This window comes from Aulonocara sp. 'chitande type north' Nkhata Bay, linkage group LG13 (assembly GCF_057382095.1).
Source record: "Aulonocara sp. 'chitande type north' Nkhata Bay isolate Kocher_YH1m ecotype deep benthic linkage group LG13, A_spYH_male_GT1.1, whole genome shotgun sequence".
Taxonomy (NCBI): domain Eukaryota; kingdom Metazoa; phylum Chordata; class Actinopteri; order Cichliformes; family Cichlidae; genus Aulonocara; species Aulonocara sp. 'chitande type north' Nkhata Bay.
Window position 1 is genome coordinate 15,110,130 of NC_141356.1, and position 26,269 is coordinate 15,136,398.

The following is a 26,269-nucleotide window of genomic DNA, read 5'->3' on the forward strand; positions in this document are numbered from 1 at the left end:
TCCTGTTTAAAGTCACTAGTTAAGGAATATGACTTTAAACAGGAATTGTTAAATATATAACATATAAACACCTAAATTGTCAACTTATTTTTGAACCTTATCTTAAATCCTTTAATTATAAATGCTTATCTGTTCAAATAATCACATCACTGTACAGTTGATTGCTGAGGTCTTTAAATATTTATTGACTGCACATTAATGATACAAACAAGGCCTCTACTGACACTAATGTAAAATCACCGTCGGCGTTTCTTTGCCATTTCTCCATCTAGTGGCTGAGAAAGGCCTTACAGTGGCTTACTTAAACTATTCTCGTTCAAGGTGAATGAGTTCAGTAGCCAGACTAAAGTTTTGTTTATTAGTGGTGTCAGCCATTGTATATAAAGAAAAATAATCCCCACTGTGTGTTTTCTTTATATAATTTGGTTTGTGTTCTTGCAGAAGATGACCTCCTGATAGTTCTTAAATAATCTCATTATTTTCACTTTATTTAAAAACTTGTTTTTGCATAAAATGTAAATGGAAGATCCTTTACTCAAAGCCAGAAAATACAAATCCGTGAATTCTACTTTAATAAGTGAGAAAGTCATTTTCTGAGACAAGAGCACTGATTTCTTTGTAAGTGTGTCTAGACAAGAAGATTAATTGCAACAGACCAGGAGTCATTTAGACTCCAGTAACCATGAATGAATGAGATGGAAGAATTTGAAGGGATAAGAGATGGATTTCCAAAGGGAAGATCATATTTGAAAAAGAGAAAGAAAGAAAGACAGACAGACAAGCCTTGGGTAAAAGCACTAAATAATTGCTGGATGGAAGATTTTGCCTTTTAACCTGAGAAATGTTTTAAAGGCATCTCGGAGGTGCTGTTATACTGAGAATAAATCCTGAAGACAGTTTTCATCTTTAGCTCTTTGTAATCTAAATTCTGACTCACTTTACTGACAGAACCATCACCGTGTAAATAACAGCTGTCAATATCTGTCAGTCACGATGACACGCATCTCACTGAAGTCCATCACAGAGGGCTTGAAGGTGTGTTTTCCCCATCTTTAATCTCAAAGGCATAACTAATTAAAGCTTCTCCCAAACACTATATGAAAAGACTGTGGGGCACCAAACAACTTCCAAATTATACTGTACACATCCAATTAGTCTTATCAAATATAGACTTTGGGGGAAAAAAATATAAAGCAGCAGAACTTCTTTAAGCAGTGTTTTAATAAGCGTAGGTATCAATTTGTTCTCGGTGACGGATGTCTCATATTAAAATGGGATCGTTTAAATTTATTCACTGAAGATATAATGAGGAGACATCCTACTCAAGGCCATGAAAACAACTTGCAAAAGCCTGGCAGTCATCAGCACATGCTCGGCGAGGAAGCTGCATTACCCAAGTGGTGCAGAAAATTGCTGGGAAATAAATGGTGGAGATGAAAAGGTTATGCTTTCTCGTTTCCCCTCATCACACTAGTTTTCTTCTTGAGGGAAAAAAATGCACAGTGGAGTAAGATACGACCGCCTGAGGAGTTCATCCGCAATGGCTCGCGTTCTCCCCGGGCCTCTGCATAACCTCTGGCTTATCAGGCATATTGATCCCAAGACTGGAAGCACTTGAAAACAGCACTGCAGTTGTTGTGGTTTTTAATGATACACATACATAAAAGCAAAGGAAATGTGTGCAATCAGTCCCTATTATTTATTTTCTTGTCTACAATACATGAGGAAAATAATAAAATGGGATCCTCACCTTTCCCAAAGCTGAGGTGTTTTGTTCTCACAACAGCTGATAATTTGAAGGTTTGGATTAATAGCAGCAATTTAAAAGTTGATGCTTATTAATTATTCAAGTAATAATAGGATCATTGACTCCACATTCCTTAATAAGGATACTAATCTGCAGCTTGGCATTGGCCTTGACAAATTTAAGCTCAAAGCAGCACTAAATGAATCAGGACTGAGAATCTGCTGGGCCTGTGGAGCCCAGCTAGGATGTCATTTCACCGCGCACCCAAATTTTAATCCCCCGATTGTTGGTTTTAAATAGATCAGCTGTCACATGTGTCCCATAAGATTACCCCTCCCTGAGGAAAAAAAAAAATCCCCTGCATCCGAAAGATTCTCGTGGACAAACACGAAAGCAGATTTCCTTTTTAATCATAAATCACAGTTGTGTAAAAATGACAATCATGTGACAATAATTAGGTTCACATTGCAACCCCTTGATTGAAAACCTAAGAAAAAATAAACAGAAGCTCTTGTTTCGTGTTGTGGGTGGACGGTCTATATTTGCGTTTGCTGTTTTTATCCTGTCTCTGAATGCTGTCTGCAGGCTCCACTGCTGTTAGGCGTTTCTGTAGTGTTGCAGTAAACCATCTGCGGCCTCAGTTGGTTTCCATGTGTCATTTCCATGGTGACATGTGTATGGTTGTCACATCCACTTGGTCTTAGAGCTCCTGGCGATCGTCCATCCGTCTGTCCATCCTTTTACTGGGGCTCAGTGTCTCTGGGGCGACTGCTTTTGTTCTGCTTTCGGTGCGTTTATGACGGTGATCTGGTGTTCAACACCTGAACAGTCTTGCGGCCGTAGTGCCAGTAGCTATAACCTGATGCAGTTGTAGTCACTGCTGTAATATACCTGCAACATGATAAATGACATGTGCTGTAATACACACCAAACTTTGCACTTAAAAATTATTTGACCAAATACTTTCAAAGTTAGAAAAAAGATGAAGGAGAGGTAAATCATTTTTATATTAATATTAAAAGAATAATAGAATTTGTTATCTTATTGTGGTGAGGAATGAATTAATCTCCAGTTTGTTATAAACATTAAATGTGTTGAATTTGAAAGTGTGACTATGCTGCCCCCAGTGGTCTTATGAAGAAAGACACATTGGCTAAAGAAAGAGTATGATGAGCTTTAACTGTAATTTACCCTCATTCATTTCTTAACCTGTTGTTTAACTTAAAACTCGATTTAATTGGAAAAATTTATTATAACTGTATATACTATCTTTAGATATTCGATATAGTCTGTTTAATCAACCACAGCAAACAAAAGCATTTAAGATTTGTCTTACAACTCTAAAATCTAACTAAATAAAAGCCCATAGTTTCATATCAGTAATCCAAACTGTAAGGCTTGTAAATCAATTACGATGCTCAGTTCAACAGTCCACTGAAGTAGATTTGTAAAAATGTAGGTTACTATGGCACAACATGTTTGTCATTGGTCTGATTTCTACTCAAGCTCACTCTGAGGTGCGGACTGAAATGAGTCAGTACACTTAACCTGAACAACGTGCTGCAACAAACAGCATTTATGTGCTTGACTGAGATGAGACCATTTGCATCCATTGTACAATTTTTTTTTTTTTTTTGGTTGTACCACCAGACTGAAAGGAAAAGGACATTTTGGATATGAAAGCTAAGTGGATGAAACTGCGATTGCATAAATAATGTGGAGCGTGTGGTTTACCATAAGCACTGCAGCAGGATGCTGTCTGTATACTGGAAGACCGGAGCGGCCAAAGAAGCTGCAACCAGACAGAGCTGAATGGCCGTGTTAATCTATTGAAAAAGAACATGAATCATGAATAAAATAAAAGTCAGAAAAGAAAGATGAAGGCATGATAGAATTTTGCACATATTTGAAATGAAATTATGCTAGTATTTCAGACTGTTTAAAGGCTATTTGTGGATTCAAACATAGAATGAATCAGTGTCAGGTGTATTTAAGAGAAGTTACATATTTTACATAGGCTGCAGTAATAAACCATATAACTTGAGAATGTTGGCTGAAGTTATGAATATTAAACCCTGGATAAATAAACTGTGCAAAAGTGGGAAATACTGAAGCACAGGTCTTTTAAACAAAAATGAAACAATTTTTTAATTATCTGGGTGTTGATAGGGTGAGGACACAACAGGCACAAACTAGCTTTGTTCATATCCTCATCACATTGAATGTCTACCTCAAAAACATCCAATGTTTACAGAGTTTAACTGACATCCAATTTGACGCCAAGCATGAGGAAATGTGCCGATGCAAGATGCACAACAGGCTGTGTAAAGGTGCTGATGAGTAGCCTAAAGGCATTAATCATTTATTGTTTAGTAACTTTTGCTTATTGAGTGTAAAGATTAGTAAACTCTGTAAAACTACATCAGCGGTGCTCCTAACACGTGTAGAGGTAAAACTACATTACAAACACTTCATGGTGAAAGGTCTTCTACAGTTTTTCCAATCGGTAAAGAGCAGAGTGCATGGTTGTACATCTCACCTTGCTGATGAGTGTGGGCTTGAGCTGGGCAGTAGTATAGCAGGGGTTAAAAAACTTGGTGAGGGTCACCTGCAGAAATAAGAGGAGGAAACTGTAGATTCAGTATTACAGACACTCACAATGCAGTCCAGAATCACTGTGGCCCCAAAATAGTAAAGAGCAGTTAAGATTTACTTTAGCAATATTCATCATGTTTTTGGTAGAAGACAACATAAATTGTTATATAGATTTATTTATTCATGTTTTTCAACTTACAAATCAATACATATTTTCTATTCTTACATAATATCTGAGTAATCAAAGTAAACCTCTGTTTACTGCACTATAAACCTCTTAAAGTATGCTTAAAAAGAACAAAGAAACCAAAATAAATATATACAAAATAAAATATTATTGTTTGAACGTAAATATACTCAGCAAGCGCGCTGCCTTGACAGAGGGTTGCACTCTCGAAGTGCTTCCTTTCAATTAAAATGCATTATAAATACAGGGATGGATGGGTATAAATAATATAATTACTAAAATCAACTGTGCCATTTTTGGCAGTGAGGACTACATTGCAAGCACCCTCTGCTGCACCCACAGTTTAGCTGCAGCAAACTTCTGTACAGTGCACATGAAAATATCTTGAAATTTGAGTGTCTACATGGCATTTAAATAGAAGATCCTCAGTTAAAGTTTAGTTTTTTAGAATGATATGTCTCACCGGTGGAGGTACCGTCTTGTATCTGACCCAGAAGACAGCAGCTATCAAACCAATGTCTCTGAAAATCACTAGAGCTGTCAGTGGAGCTGAAACAGAAGTCCACAGTTAAAAATCTTATATCTTATATCCTTGTTTGAGACAAATACACTGAGTATTATACCTGGTATAAGTTCAGCATAGGTGAGACTGACATATAAAATACTGATGAGAATCTTGTCAGCCAGTGGGTCGAGAGCACTGCCCAGTGCCGACTTTTGAGTGGGCCACGTTCTGGCAATGTAACCATCCAACTGAGTAAGAGAGAATGAGACAGAAAAATGAATAAATAAAGATGTAAATTCATTGTGGTACAAGTTTCTAAGCTGAGCTAAGTAAGACAACTAAAAGGTTCGGGGCAGATCAGAATGCAGTGAGTCCCAATTTAAAAGCCTAATTAACTTTATTTGCATCTCATGCATCTTGATCTTGACTTGATACACAAATAGTAAATATTTCAACTACCACGTTTTTAAAAATATTTTTACAGGTGCATCATTGACATGTGTTAAATGTCCAAAACTGTTTGCAATCCTCAGAAGCTGAAAATGAGTTTACAAGATTTCCTTGTACAGGTATGCAACTCCAGACTGGAACCACACACCTGTGCAGGAAGTGCTTTAGTGTAAATGTCCGTTTATGTGTAGATTACCAGGTCAGTAGCTCCGGCCAGCGCAAACAGAGCCAAACTGAGGTGAAATTTCTGCTGGATGATCAGATGACCAAGGAATGGAGCCAGCAAAATCCGACACACACATAACAGGTTGGGGATTGTCCATGGATTCTCATACTGAAGAAAAAAAATAAGTAAATATTACGACAGAGTTTACAGCTAGAGCTATTAAGAAAAAAAAAATCATCACAGAACTTGCTTCAGATCAGTCAGCCTAAATCTTTTCTAGCAGCTGTTCTCAGTAATGTGTGCAATATATATCGATTCTGCATTGGCCTTATAAACAAATAAGATGACATTTACCAATGGCAGGAATTTATATTTTCTCTAATGACTCAAATCAATTTTATGTTGGCAAATGCAATAGTTAGCTTTAAAACAGTTTTTTAAATAATGATTTATTTGTTTCCCTTATGAGTAGAGGACCTACAACAGGATACAAGATGGTGACAGTTAAATAAAAATAAGAGACTCCATTTTTTATCAGGTCCAAGGAATATGAACGTGTACCAATGTGACTTATCACTACGATTCATCTAAAACAGTAGGGGAGAAAATAGTTGGTGATATTGTTGTTCTACAGTCACAGAACTTAAATTTTCCTAGAGGACAAAAAAACCCAATAGTGACCAAGTAAAGCTCGATTTAAGACTGCAGGAGATCTACTTCATAACTGAAAACTCCTTTTATCCCTACACCACAACCTTCCACACCATTCAAGTCACAGTGGTATTTAGTAATTAAAAGCTTATGTTAAGCTGGGTCATATGGCGGTTAACACTGCTGTGTCATAGGACGAAGGTTCTGGGTTTAAATCCAGTCTGCAGAGTTTATGTGTGGAGTTTGCATGTTGTTTGTCTGCATGGGATTTCTCCAGGTACTCTGGCTTCAAAAACGTTGTTCATTGGTGATTCTATAAACTGGCTCTAGGTGTGAGTATCAATGGTTAACATTCTTTTTGTGTTATCCCCGCAACAATCTTGTGACCATAAACCTCTATGACCGCTGACATGGGCTCCAGCCCACCGCAACAAGTGGAAGAAAATGGACTGATGGGTATTTTAAACATGCCATTTTTATGTACAGGAAAAACTATTTACTTGTGGACTTGTATTCATTAAACCTAATAAGGCTGTTTTACGAGGAAACGTACTGTAAAAAATCTTGACATTTAAACCTCTGGGTTCACAGAGTCCATTGGGCCAGTAAATGACCCAGGGTTTGGGATAGCTCACAAACACAAAAATCCAGTTTCTCTTTTCTGGAACAAAGCCCAGTGCTCCCTCTCAGAGGTGGGACCAAGTCATTGTTTTGCAAGTCTCAAGTAAGTCTCAAGTCTTTATCCTCAAGTCTCAAGTCAAGTCTCAAGTAATGTCAGGCAAGTCAGAGTCGAGTCTCAAGTCACTGGTGTAAAAGTCCGAGTCAAGTCTCAAGTCTGAAACTTTGAATTTCAAGTCCTTTCGAGTCTTTAAAAAAAAAAAAAAAAAAAAAAAAAAAGCATGTTGCAGTTATGCTAAATGTAAATATTAGACCATGTAATTTTAAAATCTGTGTTTTTCTCAACACATGACAAAATAGTGAACTTAGAAAATATACACAAATTGTAAAATTGCACCTCTTTAAAATGCAGCTCAATTAAACCTAGCTCCAAGAATAATTTTCACCGACGGTTCTGAGATAAGCTGCATGTTATTCTTGGATGCGGTTGTAGGACCAGCTTTAAAATCGCATGACAAAAATATCATACATATTAAAAAAAACTGCATCACCAACGTAGCCTGGACAACATTTGCTAGTTAGATGAAGTCAGCTATCTCATCTTAGCATATTTATATGCATATTTATTAGTGATGTGCGATACCACTGATTTCCATTCCGATCCGATACCAAGTAATATTCAGGGTGGTATCGACGATACTGATCCGATACCGATACTTTGTACAAAACGGATTTTATTTATTGTATCTCAAATTATAGCGTCATAATGATTACAGGACATCAGAATACCTTCTTCTTATCACTTAATAATGCAGAGTTCATCATATAGAAATAAAAAAACTAAAGTTGTGTGCTATTTGAACACCTTGCCTGCCTGGAGGACTAAAGGACTCCGTGAGAGACTCTCACCCTAGCAGCACCTGTCCCTCTCCTCCTCTTCAGTTCGCCTCAACATACGCTCGTCATATTTTGTGATATGATTTACTCTGAGGTGTTTGACAAGGTTAGTGATGTTGCCACAACCATACATGCCAACCCTCCCGATTTTTCCGGGAGAATCCCACCTTTCTCCAGATTTTCCACCCGGACAACAAAGTTGAAAAACCATATCGCAGAATTCATAGCGCGGCCCAGCCAATTCCAGTTTCCAACAATGACGGCAGCGACTTAGTTTTAATATCACTCTTATTTCTCTTTCTGGGTCGCAAAAAAACTTTTAACATATTTTCAGGTGAGAATGTAGCTGTGTAAACTTCAAATATCTGAGCCGACCGACACATCGTCTTCAAACCCCCGCGGTCTTTCACCACTCGGGTTAAACATGATGTACAAGTCACTTTGATAACTTAAAAATGTTCTTGTTTGGCTTTTTCAGTGTTTTATTTGTTCGTGAGTAAATCGGTTTGGCTGAGATTAAAGTTATTAGATTAGATCAAATTAAATTTAACTTTATTAATCCCTCGGGAGGGTTCCTCCGGGGTTTTCACACAGCTGAATAAACGTCAAACAGAAAACTGATTAAACAGAAGAGTTTACGTCAGTGTCCGGTTATATTTTAGACAGCAAGGAGCAGACGGCAGAGTTTCACTCCACCGAGGGAGCTCGTGACGTACTACCCGGCTTTCTTTAGACCGCGAAGGCCGGTCCTCAGGTGGAAGCAGCCTCTGAATTTGGACACCCCCGCTGTTTCCGGGCCGGCCAATAATAACGGTGACATTTAACGTATTTTATCCGATAAATAAACCCTGTAAAATATATTTATCCGCCCAAACAGCCCTTTTGAATGTCTCCCTAATTCTGAGGTCTCAAGGTTGGCAAGTATGGCCACAACACCTCACTTTTTTTGCCACATTTATTGCAAACCACGGCTCAGCTGTTTGTGGAGGTAAAATACATCCGCACAATTACGCTCAGCCATTGTTGTGAGTGCGCACGCCAAGGGGCTGCGAGACATTTATACAGCCGTATTTCGCACATGACTATGAAAGGCGGAAGAGGAAGTAGTTCCTTTGAATGTAGGCAATCCGAATGTTATAGTTTCTTTCCACTGTGTTCCTGTTAATGATAAACTACAAATTTACTCTAAATTACTAAAATATCGATATTTTAATGTGAGAATCGATTCTAGAACATAAATGATTGGTATCGGAGGAATCGATATTTCAGGATCGATCCGCACATCACTAATATTTATAATCATACGGTTCTTGGAGTGAGTGCATACACTCATGAAGTTTAGTAACTTCAGGTCACTGCAACAAGCCCAGGTACAGTTTACCGCCGGATGGGTGCAGGACCTTGAAATGCACCGTGTAGAACGAAAGACCATCGTACATATCATAAGTTTACCAGTCTCACAAATTGTCGTCATAAATACACATTCCTTAACCGTTTATTAATAGGACCTTTGAGCTCAACGGTAATTAATTAGTAGTGGAAATAATTTCTGGTAGCATCACAGAAATGTAGCAGTGACAATAATATTGTATGCTGTAATCGTACTGGGCAATTAGTGATACAAAACAACTGTTTTATCCTGTGAATAAAAGTATATGTTTTTGTCAATGTACCATAATAACAGAAGCGAAACGCAATATTGTGTCAGGACAATTCACTATTTATGCACAATAAATAAAGGAGCATAGCGCGACAATTTCTGTTCAGCGCCAGACTTGCTTGTAACCTATATCACCAATTATGTTAAGAAAAATGACGCATTAACTACAACAGCAGACTGACCTTTGTGTAAATGCTTGGAGCAGACTAACCTGTGAGCTGGAGTGTTCTGGGACGTTATATTTGGTCTTAGAATGGCTGCAATCCAGGACACCCGTCGCCTCTTTGTTACTTCGGAAACATGGCTGAACAATTTCTCTTCAACGACGTAATCCGATAACAACCGATCTCTTTACCCGTCGGCTTCCCGTGGCTGTCATGCGACCGGCTATTGCAGTTAATAATACAACAGCTTCTTGACATTTTTGTGTTTCTTTTTATCGCTGTATAACTGATTTTAATTGAAAGCCTAGTACCGCTTGCCACGAGTTCCCAGAATCCTTTGCGGTTCTACCCGTGAATGACGTCACATTTTCAATCTCTATATAATATGCGTGTTCAATTTTATATTTGGGGTAAAATATCAAGTCTTTTCAAGTAAACCGGTTCAAGTCCAATTCAAGTCCCAAGTCATTGGTGTAAAAGTCCAAGTCAAGTCACAAGTCTTAGAACATTTTTTCAAGTCAAGTCTAAAGTCATAAAATTAATGACTCGAGTCTGACTCGAGTCCAAGTCATGTGACTCGAGTCCACACCTCTGCTCCCTCTTCAGTGGAAAATTACCCACAAAGCTCTTCTAGTGTGACCAATGATTACACTATTGTAAATTCTACTTAAGCAACTGTGTGTTTCTTCATGTTTTGGTCATGTTATGGTCATTGTTCCTTTTAAAAGTATAAACCATTGCACCGTTTTGGCCAGCAACTGATGAACACACATGAGTTACACTTTATTAATTGTTGTACAACATGCATCTACGGTGCCTACCCCCTTCTGTGAAGTTCATACTCCTGTCACCTCTGTACTCACCAGCTCTTTGAACTTGAACAGTCCGTGTCCCGGTACCGTGCCGGCGTCACCCCTCTCCTCTCCGGTAGAACTGTCCGGCTTCTCGTCGGTCTTTCCACTGCACAGTCCTCGAGCGCTCGGGGACAGCAGAGAACGGAAACTGGCCGCATACCGCTCGTGACCTCCCTGGGTCATGGGTATAGGTCCTTGCACGTGCCATGGAGTCTGCTTTCCCTGCTGGAGGACCCCACTCCAACACGCGACACGGCTGTCTGTCCCTTTGAGTCTCGCGAGGTACGAGCCGCTCACCTGAGGTCGTTTCAACCTAGCGAACTCCGTGACAGGTGTGTATCTGAGCCGCCATGATACGGGCTCCAGTAGGCACACGGGCGCACTCCGCGCGGACACCAGACAACGAACGTTTGTGTTGCGGCACAGCGGTGCAGAAATCCCCCGAAAACACAGCGTCATCATCTTCACGAGACTTACGTTACCGACCTGCTGGCCTCGTGCCGTTTCCCCGCGAGTTCATCGTGAAGTTAAAGACCCTGATGGTCAGAGCCGACGGGTACCCTCATCGAGCCAGCAGGCTGCCATGTTGCCGTAAATCGATACGGTACATGATGTCGTAAAACTTACTTTCCTTCAGCGTTTTTAATTTAAAAAGAGAGTCGCTTATTTAAATAAGTGGTGTATCAAGAGATAGAAAAATCAGATAATAGTCGGAATTGTCGTTAATAAATTGTAACAATTTCTTAAATAATAAGTAAATATTTAGCGTATTAGTCTTTTGAATTACAAATTAAAAGCATTTTCACTACCTCCCTTTTTGTAAAAACAAAACAAAAAACAACAACAAACAAAAGGCTGATTGTTCCACATCATTTAATAAAGTGCACCGCAGAGAGACAGAACGTAACCATGAACGTATGTTTAAGACAAAAATGAAAAGCAAATACTATACATCCAACAGGACACCCAATACTGAAGTCAATCTTTCAGAAAAATAAGAAATTTTATAATACAAGGGCAGCTTATTATGACACTATTATGGGTTGACGGGGTTATATTCGTGCCTTCTCTAAAATATAACCACAGACAAGCTTACATAAACATCATATACATATTATGTTCATTCTTCTGAAGTATTCTTTAAGTATTTGTAGAAAAAAATGGTAAGTAATCAGTTTTCTTTCATATTCAGTTTAGACAAAGTTGTGTAACTTAAAGGCAAAATTTGCAACTTTGCTTAAACTAAGGGTTGCCTGGTTCTGAAAATCTATCTTTATCTGGATTATGAATGAAATGTTAAGACAATATATCAATCTCAAGTCTAACATTTCTCTGGTTAGTGGGATATTGTCTTTACAAGAAGCTGTGGTAGCGGTAAAGATCAAGTTTCAGTATTTCCTTTTTTTTTTTTCAGCCTTGTTTTTGTTGTTCGTGGTTTTTTCTATCTCTTCTAATGGTCAAACTGCAGTCTCCATTTCTTTTGCTTTTTACAGAACATGGTCCAATGATCGACCTTTTGATAAAGTCTGCAGGTTTGAGCCTGTGAAAGCTGTAAGAAGTTAGATTGTTTGCAGTTGGTACAGCTTGGGCCCTTTCTTCAGCAGAAAACCTTGTTCATTCAGGGAACTCAAAAGGCCTTCGAAATCCATCACCTAGAAAGAATTAATGATTGACTTAATATAATTAAGAATTATACATTTAATGCAATTGAGCATATCGTTTTCATTCATGTTTAAGTATGAAATCACTAAGGTTTGTGGTGAGGAGGGGGAAGCCAACCTGTGTATAGTTACAAAAGGCAAAATATAAAGGTTTTGGAAAATCTTCTCTATATTAGGTACAAAGCTTTGTGTAAAAATCAAAAGTATTGTACACAATATCTGACCGATTTCAGTCAGTAAGGCACCATTAAAGATGTGCTGTGTTTGATAAAACATTTAGAGTTGGAGTTTTATTTCATTTTGGGATAATCAAGAGTTCTAACCCTTGCTGATGTGGTCTACATATTGGCTAAAGCAGTGTCTGTATATCTTTAAATCTTCCACATGCTTTTCTAATGTTTGTTTTTGCATTTTTATTCACAAAGAGCTTAAACAAGTCGATACCTTTTTCCTATTTTCCTTTAATAAAGTTTTTGTATCATGATGACATCCAAAGTAATTGCTCACAAATGGTGAGAGAACACTATTAATGTTTGTGTCTTTGCTTTATACTGTAAATCAGACACAGTATTTTTATTATTTATTATTTTATATTTCAGTGCTTTCACCTTAACGTTCACTCTGTCGGCAATGGATCGAAGCGTCTGTACGTCGAACTGCTTCTGACCGGTCCTCTGAGCGTGCTGGTGCAGTGCATTGACCAGTCGTTTTGCAGCACTGCGCTGACTCATACCAGACCCGAGCTGAGAGCGCTCAAAGTCCAGATTGCCGAGACCATCTGAATACGTGTTGGCCAGACTGAAAAACAAGACCCACAAAACGAAGGAGAGAGAAATTTACATGCAGGTGTGAGCAATTCAGACGTATTAATATTGTGAATATTATTTAACAAAAATATTAACACTTATCATCTTAGAGTTGGCTTTGGCCTATCATACTGTGCACATTATTACTAGTATGTATTTTCTGTGATATTAAAGTGTTGTATACCGTATCCCTGCAATAGCAACACCATGTATTTATGTTCCTCAGTGAAACAAGTCCAAGCATGTCTGACTGTAAGAGCTGTTTCAGTCTTCTATTACAATTTAGTTCCTAGAAAGGGAGCTACTTCAACAACCTCCAACAAAGCACAGTACTTTGCAAAATATGCAAGAAAACTGGTGGAAACAACAAATGTGTTTGAGGCAAAAACACCATTGAGAACAACCAGACTGCAAAGGAGGAGGAGCAGCTGGCGATGTGGAACTCAAGAGCAAACAGATGACTCAACTGAGCATTGCTAGCTCCGCTCCACATGACACTATTATGGATGGAGAGGGTTACATTAGTCCAATATTGTCCATATGACAATAAGCAAATGGTGGATGCAAATTACTGATGCAGTAACATGGTGGAAAGGCTTGGCTTTAATCAGCTAGTTAACAAGCACAAACCACGACATAAGAGGTACAAGTGTTGAGCAATGATTTTTATTTTTACTTTTATGCTTAGAGCCCTCACAACTATTGCGCTATAATGGTGTTGCTCCTGGCACCTTGGAGCAATTGATCAATACTTCAAATGAGGTAATGTGTCATCAAAGGCAGCAGCTAACTGAAAGGACAGAAAATGCATTTCATTTTCCTACATTTATAAATGCTATTGCCTACAAGCTGTGAGCATCGATTGTTCGGCTTACCTGTGTTTCATGATCTCAACAACATCCTCAGCATCACTCTTAGTGGCTGTTTCTCTCAGCTCCAACTTGACTCTTGCCTACACAAAAACAGCTACCATGAGACACCAGCAGGAAACTGATCCCTTCTGTTCCCCAAAACTGTATTTTTACTTTGTGTATTCATCCATCACATTTTGCCAGGTGTGTTGAGAGAATGCACCGCTATCCAAACCTACCTCAGTTAGTCTAATTAATGACTCCAGCTGTCGTGTGGTGATTGGTGTGGCATCAGTAGGGTTTGCCTGAGCTCTCAGTGACAGGTAGAACTCCTGAAGGATTTGTGCTGCTTCAGGAGAGAGTTTGGGACGGACATACTGACGAGCGTAGCTGATGTACTTTCTTAAAAGGCACGTTGGAATGGGGTCTATACTTTCACCTGCAGGGATCTAGAAAAATATACACTTAATGCCTGAAAACAATTGCTTTTTTGTGATATCATTGTGATCCGTGTGCGCTGAGAGCAGACAGCGCATCTTTACCTGCAAACGTTCGGACAGTGGCATGTCAGAGTGCTCTAATAGGATTGAGGTCTGTAATTCAGTGTTATTTCTGGTAACTGTGGCACTGCTGGTTCTGCCTCTCCCGGACCTATTCGCCATGACATGCTCCGACAGCTGGCGGTCATGTGACTCGTCTGGGATGTCCAGGAGCAGGAAAACAACATCAAAACGAGAGAGGAGAGCTGATCCCATTCTATACAGAAAAAGAGTACACAAATGTAAATACAAGTCACATACTATACAATCTGCTGTATCCTCCATCTTTAACTTACTTCAGATTTTCAGAGACTGTTTTGCCTCTGTTGTAATGTCCTCCAACTGGGTTTGCAGCAGCCACAACTGAGGTTCTAGCAGGCAGAGAGGAAACTATACCAGCCTTCGCCAGACTCACAGATTGTTGCTCCATTGCTTCTAGCAGAGCCTGCTGCTGGTTGCCCATCTTGTCAAACTCATCAATGCAGCAAAGACCTAAATAAACAAGTAAAAAAGAAACGCAAGCAACTAACTGTGACACATGTGAAGCAAAAAGATTCCCCTGCAGGCTGAAAGGCTTGTCTGATAATTTGAGCCTGGCAAACTAAGTGAAAGTGGTCAAAGCAGTGGAGGAATACTTTGTGGAAGATGCTGTGAAGTTAAAAGAAATATAAATAATACTTTATACATGTTTTTTTTAAGAAATATGGCTAGATACCAAAGTGCAATTACCTCAAAGCCACTAGAACAGGTCGCAATGTTTTATGTTCACAGCACATTAAAATATGCTTAAAAACAAATTTCCCACCTTGGTCTGCCAAAACCAAAGCACCGGCCTCCAGAGCATAATCCCCTGTTCCTGCATCTCGAGATAAACTTACTGTGAGTCCTAAAGAAAAACAGAAAAACTGTAAAGATCACATTGCTAATTTGACTATATTTAACCAAATACTTAATGACTACTGTATAACAAATTAGTTAAGAAGTTTTCTACTTTAACACATTGTACCTGTGGTGCTGGTACTGTTGCCACAAACATAGATACCCCTGGGAGCCACGTTACACACTGCCTATGCAGAGTAAAAGACAAACGTAGAGCATAGTACTAGGTCGAAGAAGAACATATCAAAGTTTCAAAAAGGAAATACACAGCACAATACACAGTCTCAGCTTATGAGTCATCAACATAGCGCTGTTGACATGACATTAGTATTCATTTCTCTACGCAAAGTCCTCTAAGTTACCTGTAACATCTGACTCTTTCCCAGTCCGGGGTCTCCCACTATTAGGATGTGGGGGTCTGCTCTCACTGGAATGCTATTCTTGCCTGTTTGTTTCTGTCTGCCTCCAAACAAAACCAAAGCAAGGGCAGCTTTCACCAGCTGCAGATACACAAAGACACAAGAATTACACGAGACATAAGATGTTAGACTAAACTTTAGCATTGCAAGTAAGACCTCATTAGCAGCAGTGAAACTGATAAAAGTAGAGGTAGTTAAAGCAGAGGAGTTTAAATACCTCGGGTCAACTATCCGAAGCAATGGACAGAGTACAAGAGAGGTGAAGAAGAGAGTGCAGGCAGGGTGGAGTGGATGGAGTCAGGGCTGATTTGTGACAGAAGGACAGCAGCAAGAGTGAAAGGCAAGGTTTACAAGTTGTAGTGAAAACTACTTTGAACTATAATGTATGGTTTGGAGACCATGACAGAGAAAGGCAGAGCCAAAGGGGTTTGGGTTTTCATTGGGAGTGATCAGTATGGACAGGAGTAGAAATGAATATATCAGTGACACATCTCAGGTCAAACACTTTGGAGATAAAGTTAGAGGGGTAAGGTTGAGATCTTTTGGACAGGGAGAGTAGATACACTGGATGGATACCGAATATGGAGCTGCCAGGCAGGAGCAAAGGAGGAAGATCATGGAGATAGATCATGAATATAGCAAAGGAGGACAAACAGATGGGATGACAGAGGATGATATTAGTGATAGGATGAGATGGAGTTAGACGATCCGCTGATGTGAGCCCTGACGGGAAAGAAGTAGTAATTTCTAATGAAAAGCTTGTTAGTGTACTCAGTCTTGCGGAACTCACCAGATGGCCGTAGATGACAGGACACAAAGAGCTGTAAAAACAAGTGGACGCAATTAGTTAAAATATGTTGATGTGCAGTAGTAGCATGCCATCATCATCAAAAAGTACATTTTTGGATGACTGAAGAATTTTATAGTTCTAAATCCTGACAAAAATAAAATAAATAATCAAGCTAACTAGATAACTTGAGATTAAATTGTTAAAATTGACTCATCGCCATACCATTCAAACGCCATTGTTTGGACAAAAATTTAATAAATAGATGCTGCGATAACTCTTAGAACAATACTACATGAAACTAGGTAGCTGCATTAAATGCAGTAAGTAATCATCTTACTGCACTATAAGTCGCAGCAAGTCAGGCTGTGACTGGATCTCCTGAATAGCATACAGTTCCTTCAGACTGAACTCTTCCCCACCACAGCGATCTTCAACTGTCCCGCTTGAACCTTGACCTCCCATCTTGGACTGCTTGCCTAAATATTTAGAAAAAGTTCCAGTTCATTAAATACTTAAAAGACTAAAGCCTATTAATATAAATGTGAAGGTCTCAAAGAGAATACCTTTTGTATTGCTGACAGAAGTAGCTTCAATGTAGAGGAGGAACATACACTGATCCTTATTTCCTCTAGAACTGCCTGGACCTAAAAAGCACAGTCAAACTATGTTTGATGTCTAAGTAGGAGGGCACTTCTTCCAGCAAACTCCAACTTCAAAGGCTTAGAGTTTTTGTTGAATAAATGCTTGATTTAGTTGAGACATTTTTTATAATTCACTACACATTTAGAATTAGAGACTGCACCGGTATTTCTTTGGCTTAACTTTTCACAATGATCAGAATGTGTGTTTTTGTACCATCATTGCTAACTCTCACTATCCCTGTCACAGTAACAGTGTCTCCAGGTACACAGCTGTCACAGAGGTCAGAGGTCAGGTGACACTCCACTGTCCGTGGGATTCGTCCAGTCTCCCTCTGCTCTCCACTTATCAACTCCTGCACCCTGAAGTGGCACAAAATAATTCAAATTCAATTGATCAGGGATTCATGACAAAGGTTATTTACACGAGATGTGACCTTTAAGGACAATACTTCATATCTGTGAACTGCTGATAAAGCACAATGTCCAGAGTGACACATGAAAACTACACACATATGCACAGTAAATGGTACACACTAAATAATACAAGCAAAAAAACAAAAGGTAAAGTCCCTTAATATAAATGACTGATAACTTACATACAAAGATTCTTCATGAATCAACTTAAAATTAAATGTAAGTGACCTGGGGTTAGGGTGATTATAATATGGACCGGCAACAGAGTAGTTTACGGACATGCTGTATATACCTCAAAAATACATGCAACAGAAAGGCTTTTCTTTGGAGGAGCTTTCATGCATTTTTACATGTACATTTAGATAAGATAACCTTTATTAGTCCCACAGGTGGGAAATTTGTTAAATATCAGTAGATATCAGTACATGGCATCCTTTCCCGCTCTCAAATAACAACTGCAACAACCATTTTTGTTAGCTATGTCTTACTGTAGTTTTTCACTGTACATGATATACTCACTTGATGATCTGCCAGTCTACAGTCTGTGTAAGAGGAGAATTGCGGATGGGGATGAAGGTATGACTGCGACAGTCTGGCTTTCCGCACTAGGTGATAAAACACAAACAAGAGATGTGTGAATGCTGACAAGAACGCCATATGCATGCATACAATTTAACTTACAGCCTTTATGTACAGGAAGAAAGTTGCAGAAAAAAGTTAGCGTATAAGTGTGCGTGTACATACTTTGGTAGGTGTAGTGTATTTCCCATGCTGCAGAGCCAGAGACAGTGTGGTCGAGCAGGTCCGACACCTGAAGGCCAACCTGGTGCATAGCGGTCTAATACTGCTCACTCTCACCACTGTTCCCTTCACACAAACTAGCCGGCCAAACACACTGGCACGTAACATTCGCAGTGGAGTCAGTGGCTCATAGTTATAGAGCCTGCAGGTAATTTACACAAATGCAGTCATCCGTATTTATTGTCATTCAAAGTGGCTGTCAAGAAAACAACTCATTCTTCACCGAATGAAATACCTCGCACTAATATGGGGAATATTGATGACTGGTGTAGCAACAGGAAACTCTTCCTCTTGCAGCTCAGCAGCTTGCTTCTCCAAATCCAGAGTCAACACCTGAATGATGTGCAGACAGTTTTCAGTCAGGGTTTGGGGTTTTTAGATTGAGAGAGACTGAGAATTTGAGCATTTGTTATAATATGAACATCATTAAGACTGTAACATCCCGCTAGCATAAAATGTGTGGTAGGGTCTTTTGTGCGTGTACCTGGTGAATAGCCAGTCCCAAACAGTTCAGCATCACCTCTGGTTGTTGTTTCAGTTGTGTGACTATGTCAGGAAGTGCCTGACGCACAGTTTTGTCTGCAATCAAGTCAGCATAATCAACCAGGACACTTCCCTGACGCTCAATTTCATCCTGTACACAAAAACAAAGTTCACTTTAAGTGACATGGAAACAGACAAAGAAAATAATATAGATGGATGAGAAATTAAAGGAACAAAAACATATTAAGTCTCTAAGTAGGATGCCACCAAGTAGTGCCATTGCTGTGACAAATGATAACTTAAAGAGCCAGTGTGTTGTGCACTGAGCTCATCTGACGAACCTTGTCAAACAGATGAATCCTGGAAGTGAAATATTTCTCAAACACTTTGATTTTCTCCACATTAGGTCCACTCTCTATAAATCCTGGACATAAAAAGACATGGAGATTACGGGCACAGACAAAGACAGATAATCCTGACTATTAAATGTGACGTCTTTCTAAAGTTTCCATTGTAACAGTGTGACAGGGACCCATTAATGCACACATACCATCTGTGAAGTAGAGTGTCCATCCTTTGTACGGACACAATGCATCAAGAGTAGTTTGACAAAGGACTGAAGAGACAGTTGAGCAGTTGGTTATTTTGTTGCAGCTGTTCATTCATTGCACAACCACAAATGTGTGGTTTTTTTTAGACAAAGCAGTAACTCTAATATGTAGCATGTATTCACCTCGTCTTTTTTCAATAGAAAAAGAAAAATATAGTTCTACTAATGGTTTCTTACAAAAAAAAACACTGTCAGAAACTCACCTCTCTGCGCTCTGTAGGTATGGTTTCCTGCTCCACCTCTCCAACCTCCTCCGGATCCTCCTCTCCATGGTCTACCTCTCCATCCTCCACCACTACCTCGTCCTCTCCATCCACCACCACCACCACCACCACTACCTCCTCCTCTCCATCCACCGCCACCACTTCCACTCCCTCCTCTCCATCCACCGCCGCCACCACCACTTCCACTCCCTCCTCTCCATCCTCCCCTGCCTCCTCTAGAAGAGCCTCTCCTGGAATCCTGTCCACTCATTACTTTCCTAAGACAATGAAAGGAGGAACAAAAATAAGTGACAGTATTAACGAAACACAAAACACTGTAAATATGCACTACAGCAAATGTTGATATATGTTGTGTTGATTGGCTCTACTTTTCCAAGTCAACACTGCAGATTTAAGATCAACTTTAACATTTTAAAATACTGTTGGGTAACTTAACTGCCCTTCCGTTTTAAAAACCGTGAAATCCCTACAGATCTAACTACACATTTCAGGTTACAAAGCTGCGGGCTAATGTTTCATGTCTAATTTCTTTCTCTCCAACAGTTAGTAACGTTATCCTTATTAGCCAACTTACAACTACAATCATCGACTTTTCCCTACATGTTCCGTTCAAAAAGTGCCAACAGGTAAAAACACACCGCCTGCCTTTTCTTGAACAGAATGAGTAAAAAATCTTACAGTTTAAGAAAGTGCACAATATATTACTCCATAAACCAAAACTGCGTGTTTCGGTGTCTCAAAATTCACGCAGACTGATATTACCAAACAAAAATTCCCTCCAGGAAGAAGCTTCTTCTTTTAATGTTATTTTGTCAGATGTGCCTTTAAAGCGCTTTACTGCCCCCCAGAGGATAGCGAAACTACTACAGAATTCTTATTCGCCTGCCGCCCCCATACTCTGCATACTCTGAGCAGGAATTCAAACCCTGTCAGTTGCTCCAAAGATGTTTGATTTTACCCCGACACTTTCCTGCTGCTAAAACGAGCAGATTTACGAGGTAAGGATGATGATGATAATGATGATGCAAAGTGCAAACTGATTTCAGTATAAATAGAAGCATTAGAACTTGTAACCTCAAAACTGGAAGACTGACTCCAACATCAGAGGTCTATGTCCAGATTTTTCATTTCTCATCTTTTCCATAGAGCTCATTTCCACTGAAAACCTAAACATCTTCAGCTTTGGGGATTTGATACCTCCAGCTTAGCTTCCTGTTTTTATTTTGGTTAATGCTGCTGTATCCAAGCCATACATCTTAGCAGCTCTCCCTACCATCTTCCAGGCTTTCCCTTTCTCTTTTTTTTGCAGTCATTCTGTCTCAAATGAGCCCTGACACTCACCTCCACCTACTCCACCTGCACTTCTTCTTCACCTTTCTTGTGGTGCACTGTCTGGTGCTTTGGATGGTTGAGTCCAGGTTTTTAAACTCATCCACCTTCATTGTCTCTACTACTTGTAGCTTTACCTTTCACCATTCATACACATGTATTCTGTGTTGCTGCTACTGGCTTTCATTCACCTTCTCTCCTGAGCACATCTCGACCTCTCCAGGGCCCTTCAACCTGCTCGCTACTCTCATTACAGATCACATTGTCGTTTGTGACCTGCCTGACCTCAACTTTCAGCCTGTCGATCACCACCATGAAAAAAAAAGAGAGCAGATAAGAACCTTGATGTAAACCCACCCTCTCCTTCAACCCATGACTCACGCCTACCACATAACACAAAACAAAGCCCTCTGCCTCCATCTTCTGGACATTTTATGTCATTACATGAAATAGTAACTCATTTCAAGTTCAATTCAACATTATTGTACAAACAATCCATGTATACGTATTTTAGCTAGTTATTATAAAATTGGAAAAAAAAGTCTTGAGTCACCTTTTATTCAGACTTCCTTGTACATATTGTAGTCTTTTTGTAACCTGTACAGTCATTGGTCGAGACCGGCAGATTTTGCAGAGTCAGAATCAGGATTTGAATGCATCATTGTGCTAAGCATATTTGCTCTTCAAAGATGAGCTCCATAGATTCTCTGTAGGCTCCTCTTGTTGTGTTTGTCCTTTTCTTTTCTTTCTTTCTTTATTGATTTCTATTATTATTATTCACATGAGTGCACTTGTAACACGGCAATGTCAGAGTTGAAGAAAAATAGCAAGGAAAAAGGGGTAAAATAGGTAAAAATATAATAACAAGAGGACCTGTAAGAAAACACATCAAAAGAAAAGCACCTGAAAAGTGAAAAAAAAATATACATGCACTAACCAACAGTCTTGCTGTGTTGTGTGTGTGTGTTTGTGATGAAATACTTGATAATAAGGGTGTGAAGGCGCAACAAAGCCCACCAGGAGCCAGAGACATGGAGAAAGACCCAGGGGGCTCAGGCCATCTGCAGCCCAAGACAGTACTGAAGACCCAAGGATACACATCTCAATGACAACTGTGTGCCCACACCAGAAGAAGGAGGGATGCCCCAGTCAGAACCCTCGCGGCCAAAGGGCAAGATCCCCAGAGAGTATACCGGATTACACAAGAACTGAACTGAAAATCAGCAGCAACAGGTTTTTGGTTCGGTTTTGATGGTTGTGGTTCAGAAAAGTACCATCAGATTTTGATCCGCAATGCAATGCCATCTGGAAAGTGTCTGATTACCAGTGGCCACGTTTTTCAACATTACAATGATCCCAAACACACTGCCAATGCACTACAAGCATACTCGGACAGAAAAACACACAATAAAACACTCAGTCATGGATTGGCCAACATTATTAAAACAGTGTGGAATCATCTTGACAACTGACAACAAAAATCAGCCAACATCCGAAGAACCTTGTGATGTCCTTCACGAAGTCTGGAGAACTATTCCTGAAGCCACTTAAATTAGCTTTGCTTAAAGGAGTTCAGGCTGTGTCAAATGTGTTAAAGAATAAAGGTGGACATACCAAATATTGACTGCCAAGCTTGTTTTTGTCATTTATGCTGCATTTGTATGTCTGATTACAGCTGTATATTTCAGTAAACATCTGAATCCATCTCTTATTTTCCTAGAAAAATATAAAGAAATGAGAGTGGTTCAAGCCTTTTTGCACACTTATTTTTTTTTTACCAAAAGTAAAATAAACATGTTTGCTTTAAGTGTGTCTTCACACATACACAGCAAATTCAAACTCAGATGGTTTGAATAATTGTACCATTTAACCCAAAGAAAGATGTTTTTATGTATGTGATTTTCCATGTACCTTCATAAAATCACATATTTGCATTTCAAAACCTGCGAGGACCTCTGCGAATGGAAATTTATTCAAGATTAGTGAGATTTCACAGCTGAACTAGAAAAATACACATCCATCCAAACATCCATGTCAAAAAGAGGGGCAGATGCTTGGCCAAAAACAAGAAGCCAAATGTAGTTTAGAAAGTGACCAGAAAGTGTGTTCTTAAACTAAAAGTGGTCCACACAACAAAACCTGTTTGAAAGCACACGTTTTCTCTCTCTCACACACACACACCATCTCAAGGGAGTGGTTTTAAGGGGATAGAGAGATAGAATGAACAAGGGGAAAAATCAATACCTGAAGTACTGTGGCCTGGAGTAGTTAGCGGTAATAGCAGAGGGCTGAGAGGGATGGAGACACACACTCACTCACACACACAAACACACACACATACAGTAAAGGGAGACAGATTGTGAAACAGGTTGCTGCAGGTTGTTGCTAAGGTCAGAAACAACTCTTGTCAGGGAAGCAGACAAAGAAATAAAGACAGAGGGGGAGATATGTCCTCTAATTCTCTCCTATCATTATCCTCAAGGCACTGATAAATGAAATAAGGCTTTTTCCTCCGTGTGTGTGCCTTTGTGATGATAACAGGTCTTTTGTGGAGAGAGATGTAGAAACTGAAGTGCCGGGAGAGAGCTGAACCACCAGCAGTCGCCTCAGAGAGATGAATGCGTGGACTGCGCCTCTCGGCAAGGTATTTAATCTCTACTTGATCAATCAACAGCAAATCAGTGCGAATTCACAGCTATTTGGCAAACAAGGTGAAATCATTTTTCAGCAAAGTTTGTTTTTCAGCCAGACTCTAGAGTTAAGTAGACGATGAGTCACCCCCGCTGGGTTGTGACATGACAACAATATCTACAGCCTATGTCTAAAATGAGTCTGGGTGTCAGGAGAGACAGATTTCATTACTTATGGATGTGTTAGGGACGGGACAAGATGGCATAAAGTCAAACTGAGTTATTTTCACAGCAGCAATCCCCTATTTGGATGCTCTGCTGCTATGCTCAGCCATTTGCAGACTCTTCCTCTCGATGATTCAATCCGTTTCTCACCTGGAGTTTGAGTTTGCCACAGTGCTAACCCACAGAGTAACCATAATTTATTTTTTCCCCCCAATACAATGTCCCCATTGACATATAGGGCAATGATTTATATCAGATATACAATTTTGTTATGTTCCAAATGTCTTGTTTGCTGCGTCTGCAGCCATCAGCTCAGCAATAGATCAGCACCAAAGTGTTCAGGTTTACAAGCACCTTAATCTCTGGTGGCCACAAGCTAGCAGAGAAAGACAAATAAAAAGGTGCAAAGATTGAAATACACATTAAATGTATGCTTTGTTAACATTGGATGCTTTGTCCTTTTGGATCACACATGCATTTTCCTTTGTCTTCTTTACAAGACACTTGATATTAGCTGCTTATAAATGTTTAGATGATATAATTTTCGTTTTTGCTGCTTTTTTTCACAGTAGAAAAGGCTTTCACTCGTTTTGATGTTTGGCGATAAGTCATACTTTATGGTGAGAAAACTCTCCTAAGTATAATATCCCAGGTTCAGTGGGTGCAATATGGCTCCCCTCGAGGACTGTATTACACACGGATCAATCGTGGCTCTAGGAGAACAGCATGACTCAATGAGTACAGGCAGGTGGCCATCACCTTTTTGCTGCAAAGAAAAATTGGGCTGTCAAACCATCATGCTCCCTATTTTGCAGAAAGTACTGGGTGTAGAAACTCACTGGGAGAAATGGTTGGAGGTTTCACAGAAAAGACAGTTGCACATAGTTTAACACTGATAAAAAAAAAAGTAACGGTTTTAGTGAAACAACGGTAGTATTGTTAAAATAGTGAAAGCCAAGAAAAGTTTGTTCTTAAACTTTTAGCTCTAAAATGAGGATGTGCTGCAGTGAAAACAGAACATTACTGTTCCTGTGAAATATTCCTCAGTACTTGCATATAGCTTAGCAGTTAGCAGAGCAGAGCAGTAACGAAAGAAAAACCCTGAAAACTCTGGCACACATGGCATAAATTATTCTGAGATGTTAGTGGTTTCATTGAAACAGCAGACTTATTTCCAGTTTTATGCTTATTAGGACTTCAATTTGGCTTTAAATTAAATTATTAAAAGATTTTAAAAAATCACCCTTATTCATGCCATACTATATCAGCTCCACAGCCCTTCAGTTTAGCCCCTGCTTGAAATAGACAGCATTAGCTTCCAGCTCTCTAAGGGCCACCTTTGTAAAAGGCAACTTTCTTTGAACTGGCAGGAGTTGTGGAAGCCTGCAGAGGAAAAGTACCCCAAATATGTTTAGCCAACAGTGCAGGAGAGCAGCACATGCACTGGGCAAAAACAAAGATCAGAGTAGGATGTTTTTGTTTGACAGCATCTTCATTATTTTCTTAATGCGTTACACAACACAGTTTTACTCTGTAAATCACATCAACTTTTGTTTTTCTTAATGTCTACATGGCCCTGTCAGTAAAGTGTATGCATGTTAATTGGACATTATTATGCCACCGATAATCAAAGGATTTGAACCGAAGTTTGATGGGACTCCTGTGCCTCTTATTGATATATCAAAGAGCATGAAAACCTGAGGCTGAGAACACTGTCTGAAGTCTGAGCCTATAACTCACAGCAAATATTTGCAAATATAGTGACCTTATTTTCTCCCATCTTTAGCCATGACCTCTTGTAGGTACAGAATCAACTCTTTTCCACAAGGTTTAAGTGTGTTTTGGGGAATTTTGGAGGTCAGAAACTAATGTTGGACAAGAGATTCTGGTTTGCAGTCTCTGTTCTAATTCAGCCCAAAGTGTTCTATCAGGTTGAGCTTTGAGCATTAAGAGTTTTTTTTCACTGGAACTAAGGAGCCGAGCCCAATTCCTGAATATCAACCCCCTCCACCCCTCTCCACCCTCTCCACTACACTTGGCACAAAGCAGTCAGATAAGTACCTTACTCCTGGCAACCCCCAAACCAACTCACCAGACAGAAAATTGTGATTCATCACTCCAGAGAACCTGAATCCACTGCTCTTGGGTCCAAGGGCTGCATTCTTTACACCACTGCATCCAATGCTTTGCATTGTGCTTGGTGATGTAAGGCTTGGATGGGGTTGCTCCACTGTGAAAACCCATTCCATGAAGCTCAGATCTTACCCAATCTGAAGGCCACATGAAGTTTGGAGGTCTGTAGTGATTGATTCTGCAGAAAGTTGATGACCTCTGTGCACTTTGGCCCTGGGCACCCACTAATAATACCACTAACAGTTGACTGTGGAATATTTAATAGCAAGGAAATTACACAACTGGATAGCATCCTATCACGGTGCCACGCTGGAGCTTTAGTCTTGGTAGCCAAACTTTA

The 26,269-nt window shown here is 39.6% G+C and overlaps 2 protein-coding genes across 6 annotated transcripts; both read right to left on the bottom strand.

The window, feature by feature from the left end:
* Positions 1-2,137: 2,137 nt before the first annotated feature.
* crls1 (cardiolipin synthase 1) lies at positions 2,138-11,103 on the bottom strand. The gene is made up of 7 exons (XM_086258842.1): positions 10,504-11,103; positions 5,681-5,818; positions 5,153-5,282; positions 4,993-5,078; positions 4,287-4,355; positions 3,482-3,573; positions 2,138-2,638 (listed from the first exon to the last, which is right to left on the bottom strand). Exons 1-7 carry the CDS (start codon positions 10,954-10,956, stop codon positions 2,542-2,544), a joined length of 1,065 nt encoding a protein of 354 aa, XP_086114968.1. The 5' UTR covers positions 10,957-11,103; the 3' UTR covers positions 2,138-2,541.
* Positions 11,104-11,350: 247 nt separating this feature from the next.
* Positions 11,351-26,034, bottom strand: mcm8 (minichromosome maintenance 8 homologous recombination repair factor). 5 transcript variants are annotated; one of them, XM_086258837.1, is made up of 21 exons: positions 25,889-26,034; positions 19,592-19,869; positions 19,329-19,394; positions 19,120-19,202; positions 18,780-18,929; positions 18,531-18,628; positions 18,239-18,437; positions 18,014-18,099; positions 17,295-17,440; positions 17,003-17,083; positions 16,777-16,915; positions 16,440-16,470; positions 15,593-15,730; positions 15,358-15,418; positions 15,157-15,237; positions 14,648-14,843; positions 14,355-14,568; positions 14,052-14,261; positions 13,837-13,913; positions 12,764-12,953; positions 11,351-12,146 (listed from the first exon to the last, which is right to left on the bottom strand). In XM_086258837.1, the coding sequence occupies exons 1-21, from the start codon at positions 25,972-25,974 to the stop codon at positions 12,054-12,056; spliced, it is 2,703 nt and encodes a 900-aa protein (XP_086114963.1). In that variant the 5' UTR covers positions 25,975-26,034; the 3' UTR covers positions 11,351-12,053. The 5 variants fall into 5 exon arrangements, with proteins under 5 accessions (XP_086114963.1, XP_086114967.1, XP_086114966.1 ...); XM_086258841.1 differs by lacking the exon at positions 25,889-26,034 and adding an exon at positions 20,375-20,483; XM_086258840.1 differs by lacking the exon at positions 25,889-26,034 and adding an exon at positions 20,291-20,430.
* Positions 26,035-26,269: the final 235 nt, after the last annotated feature.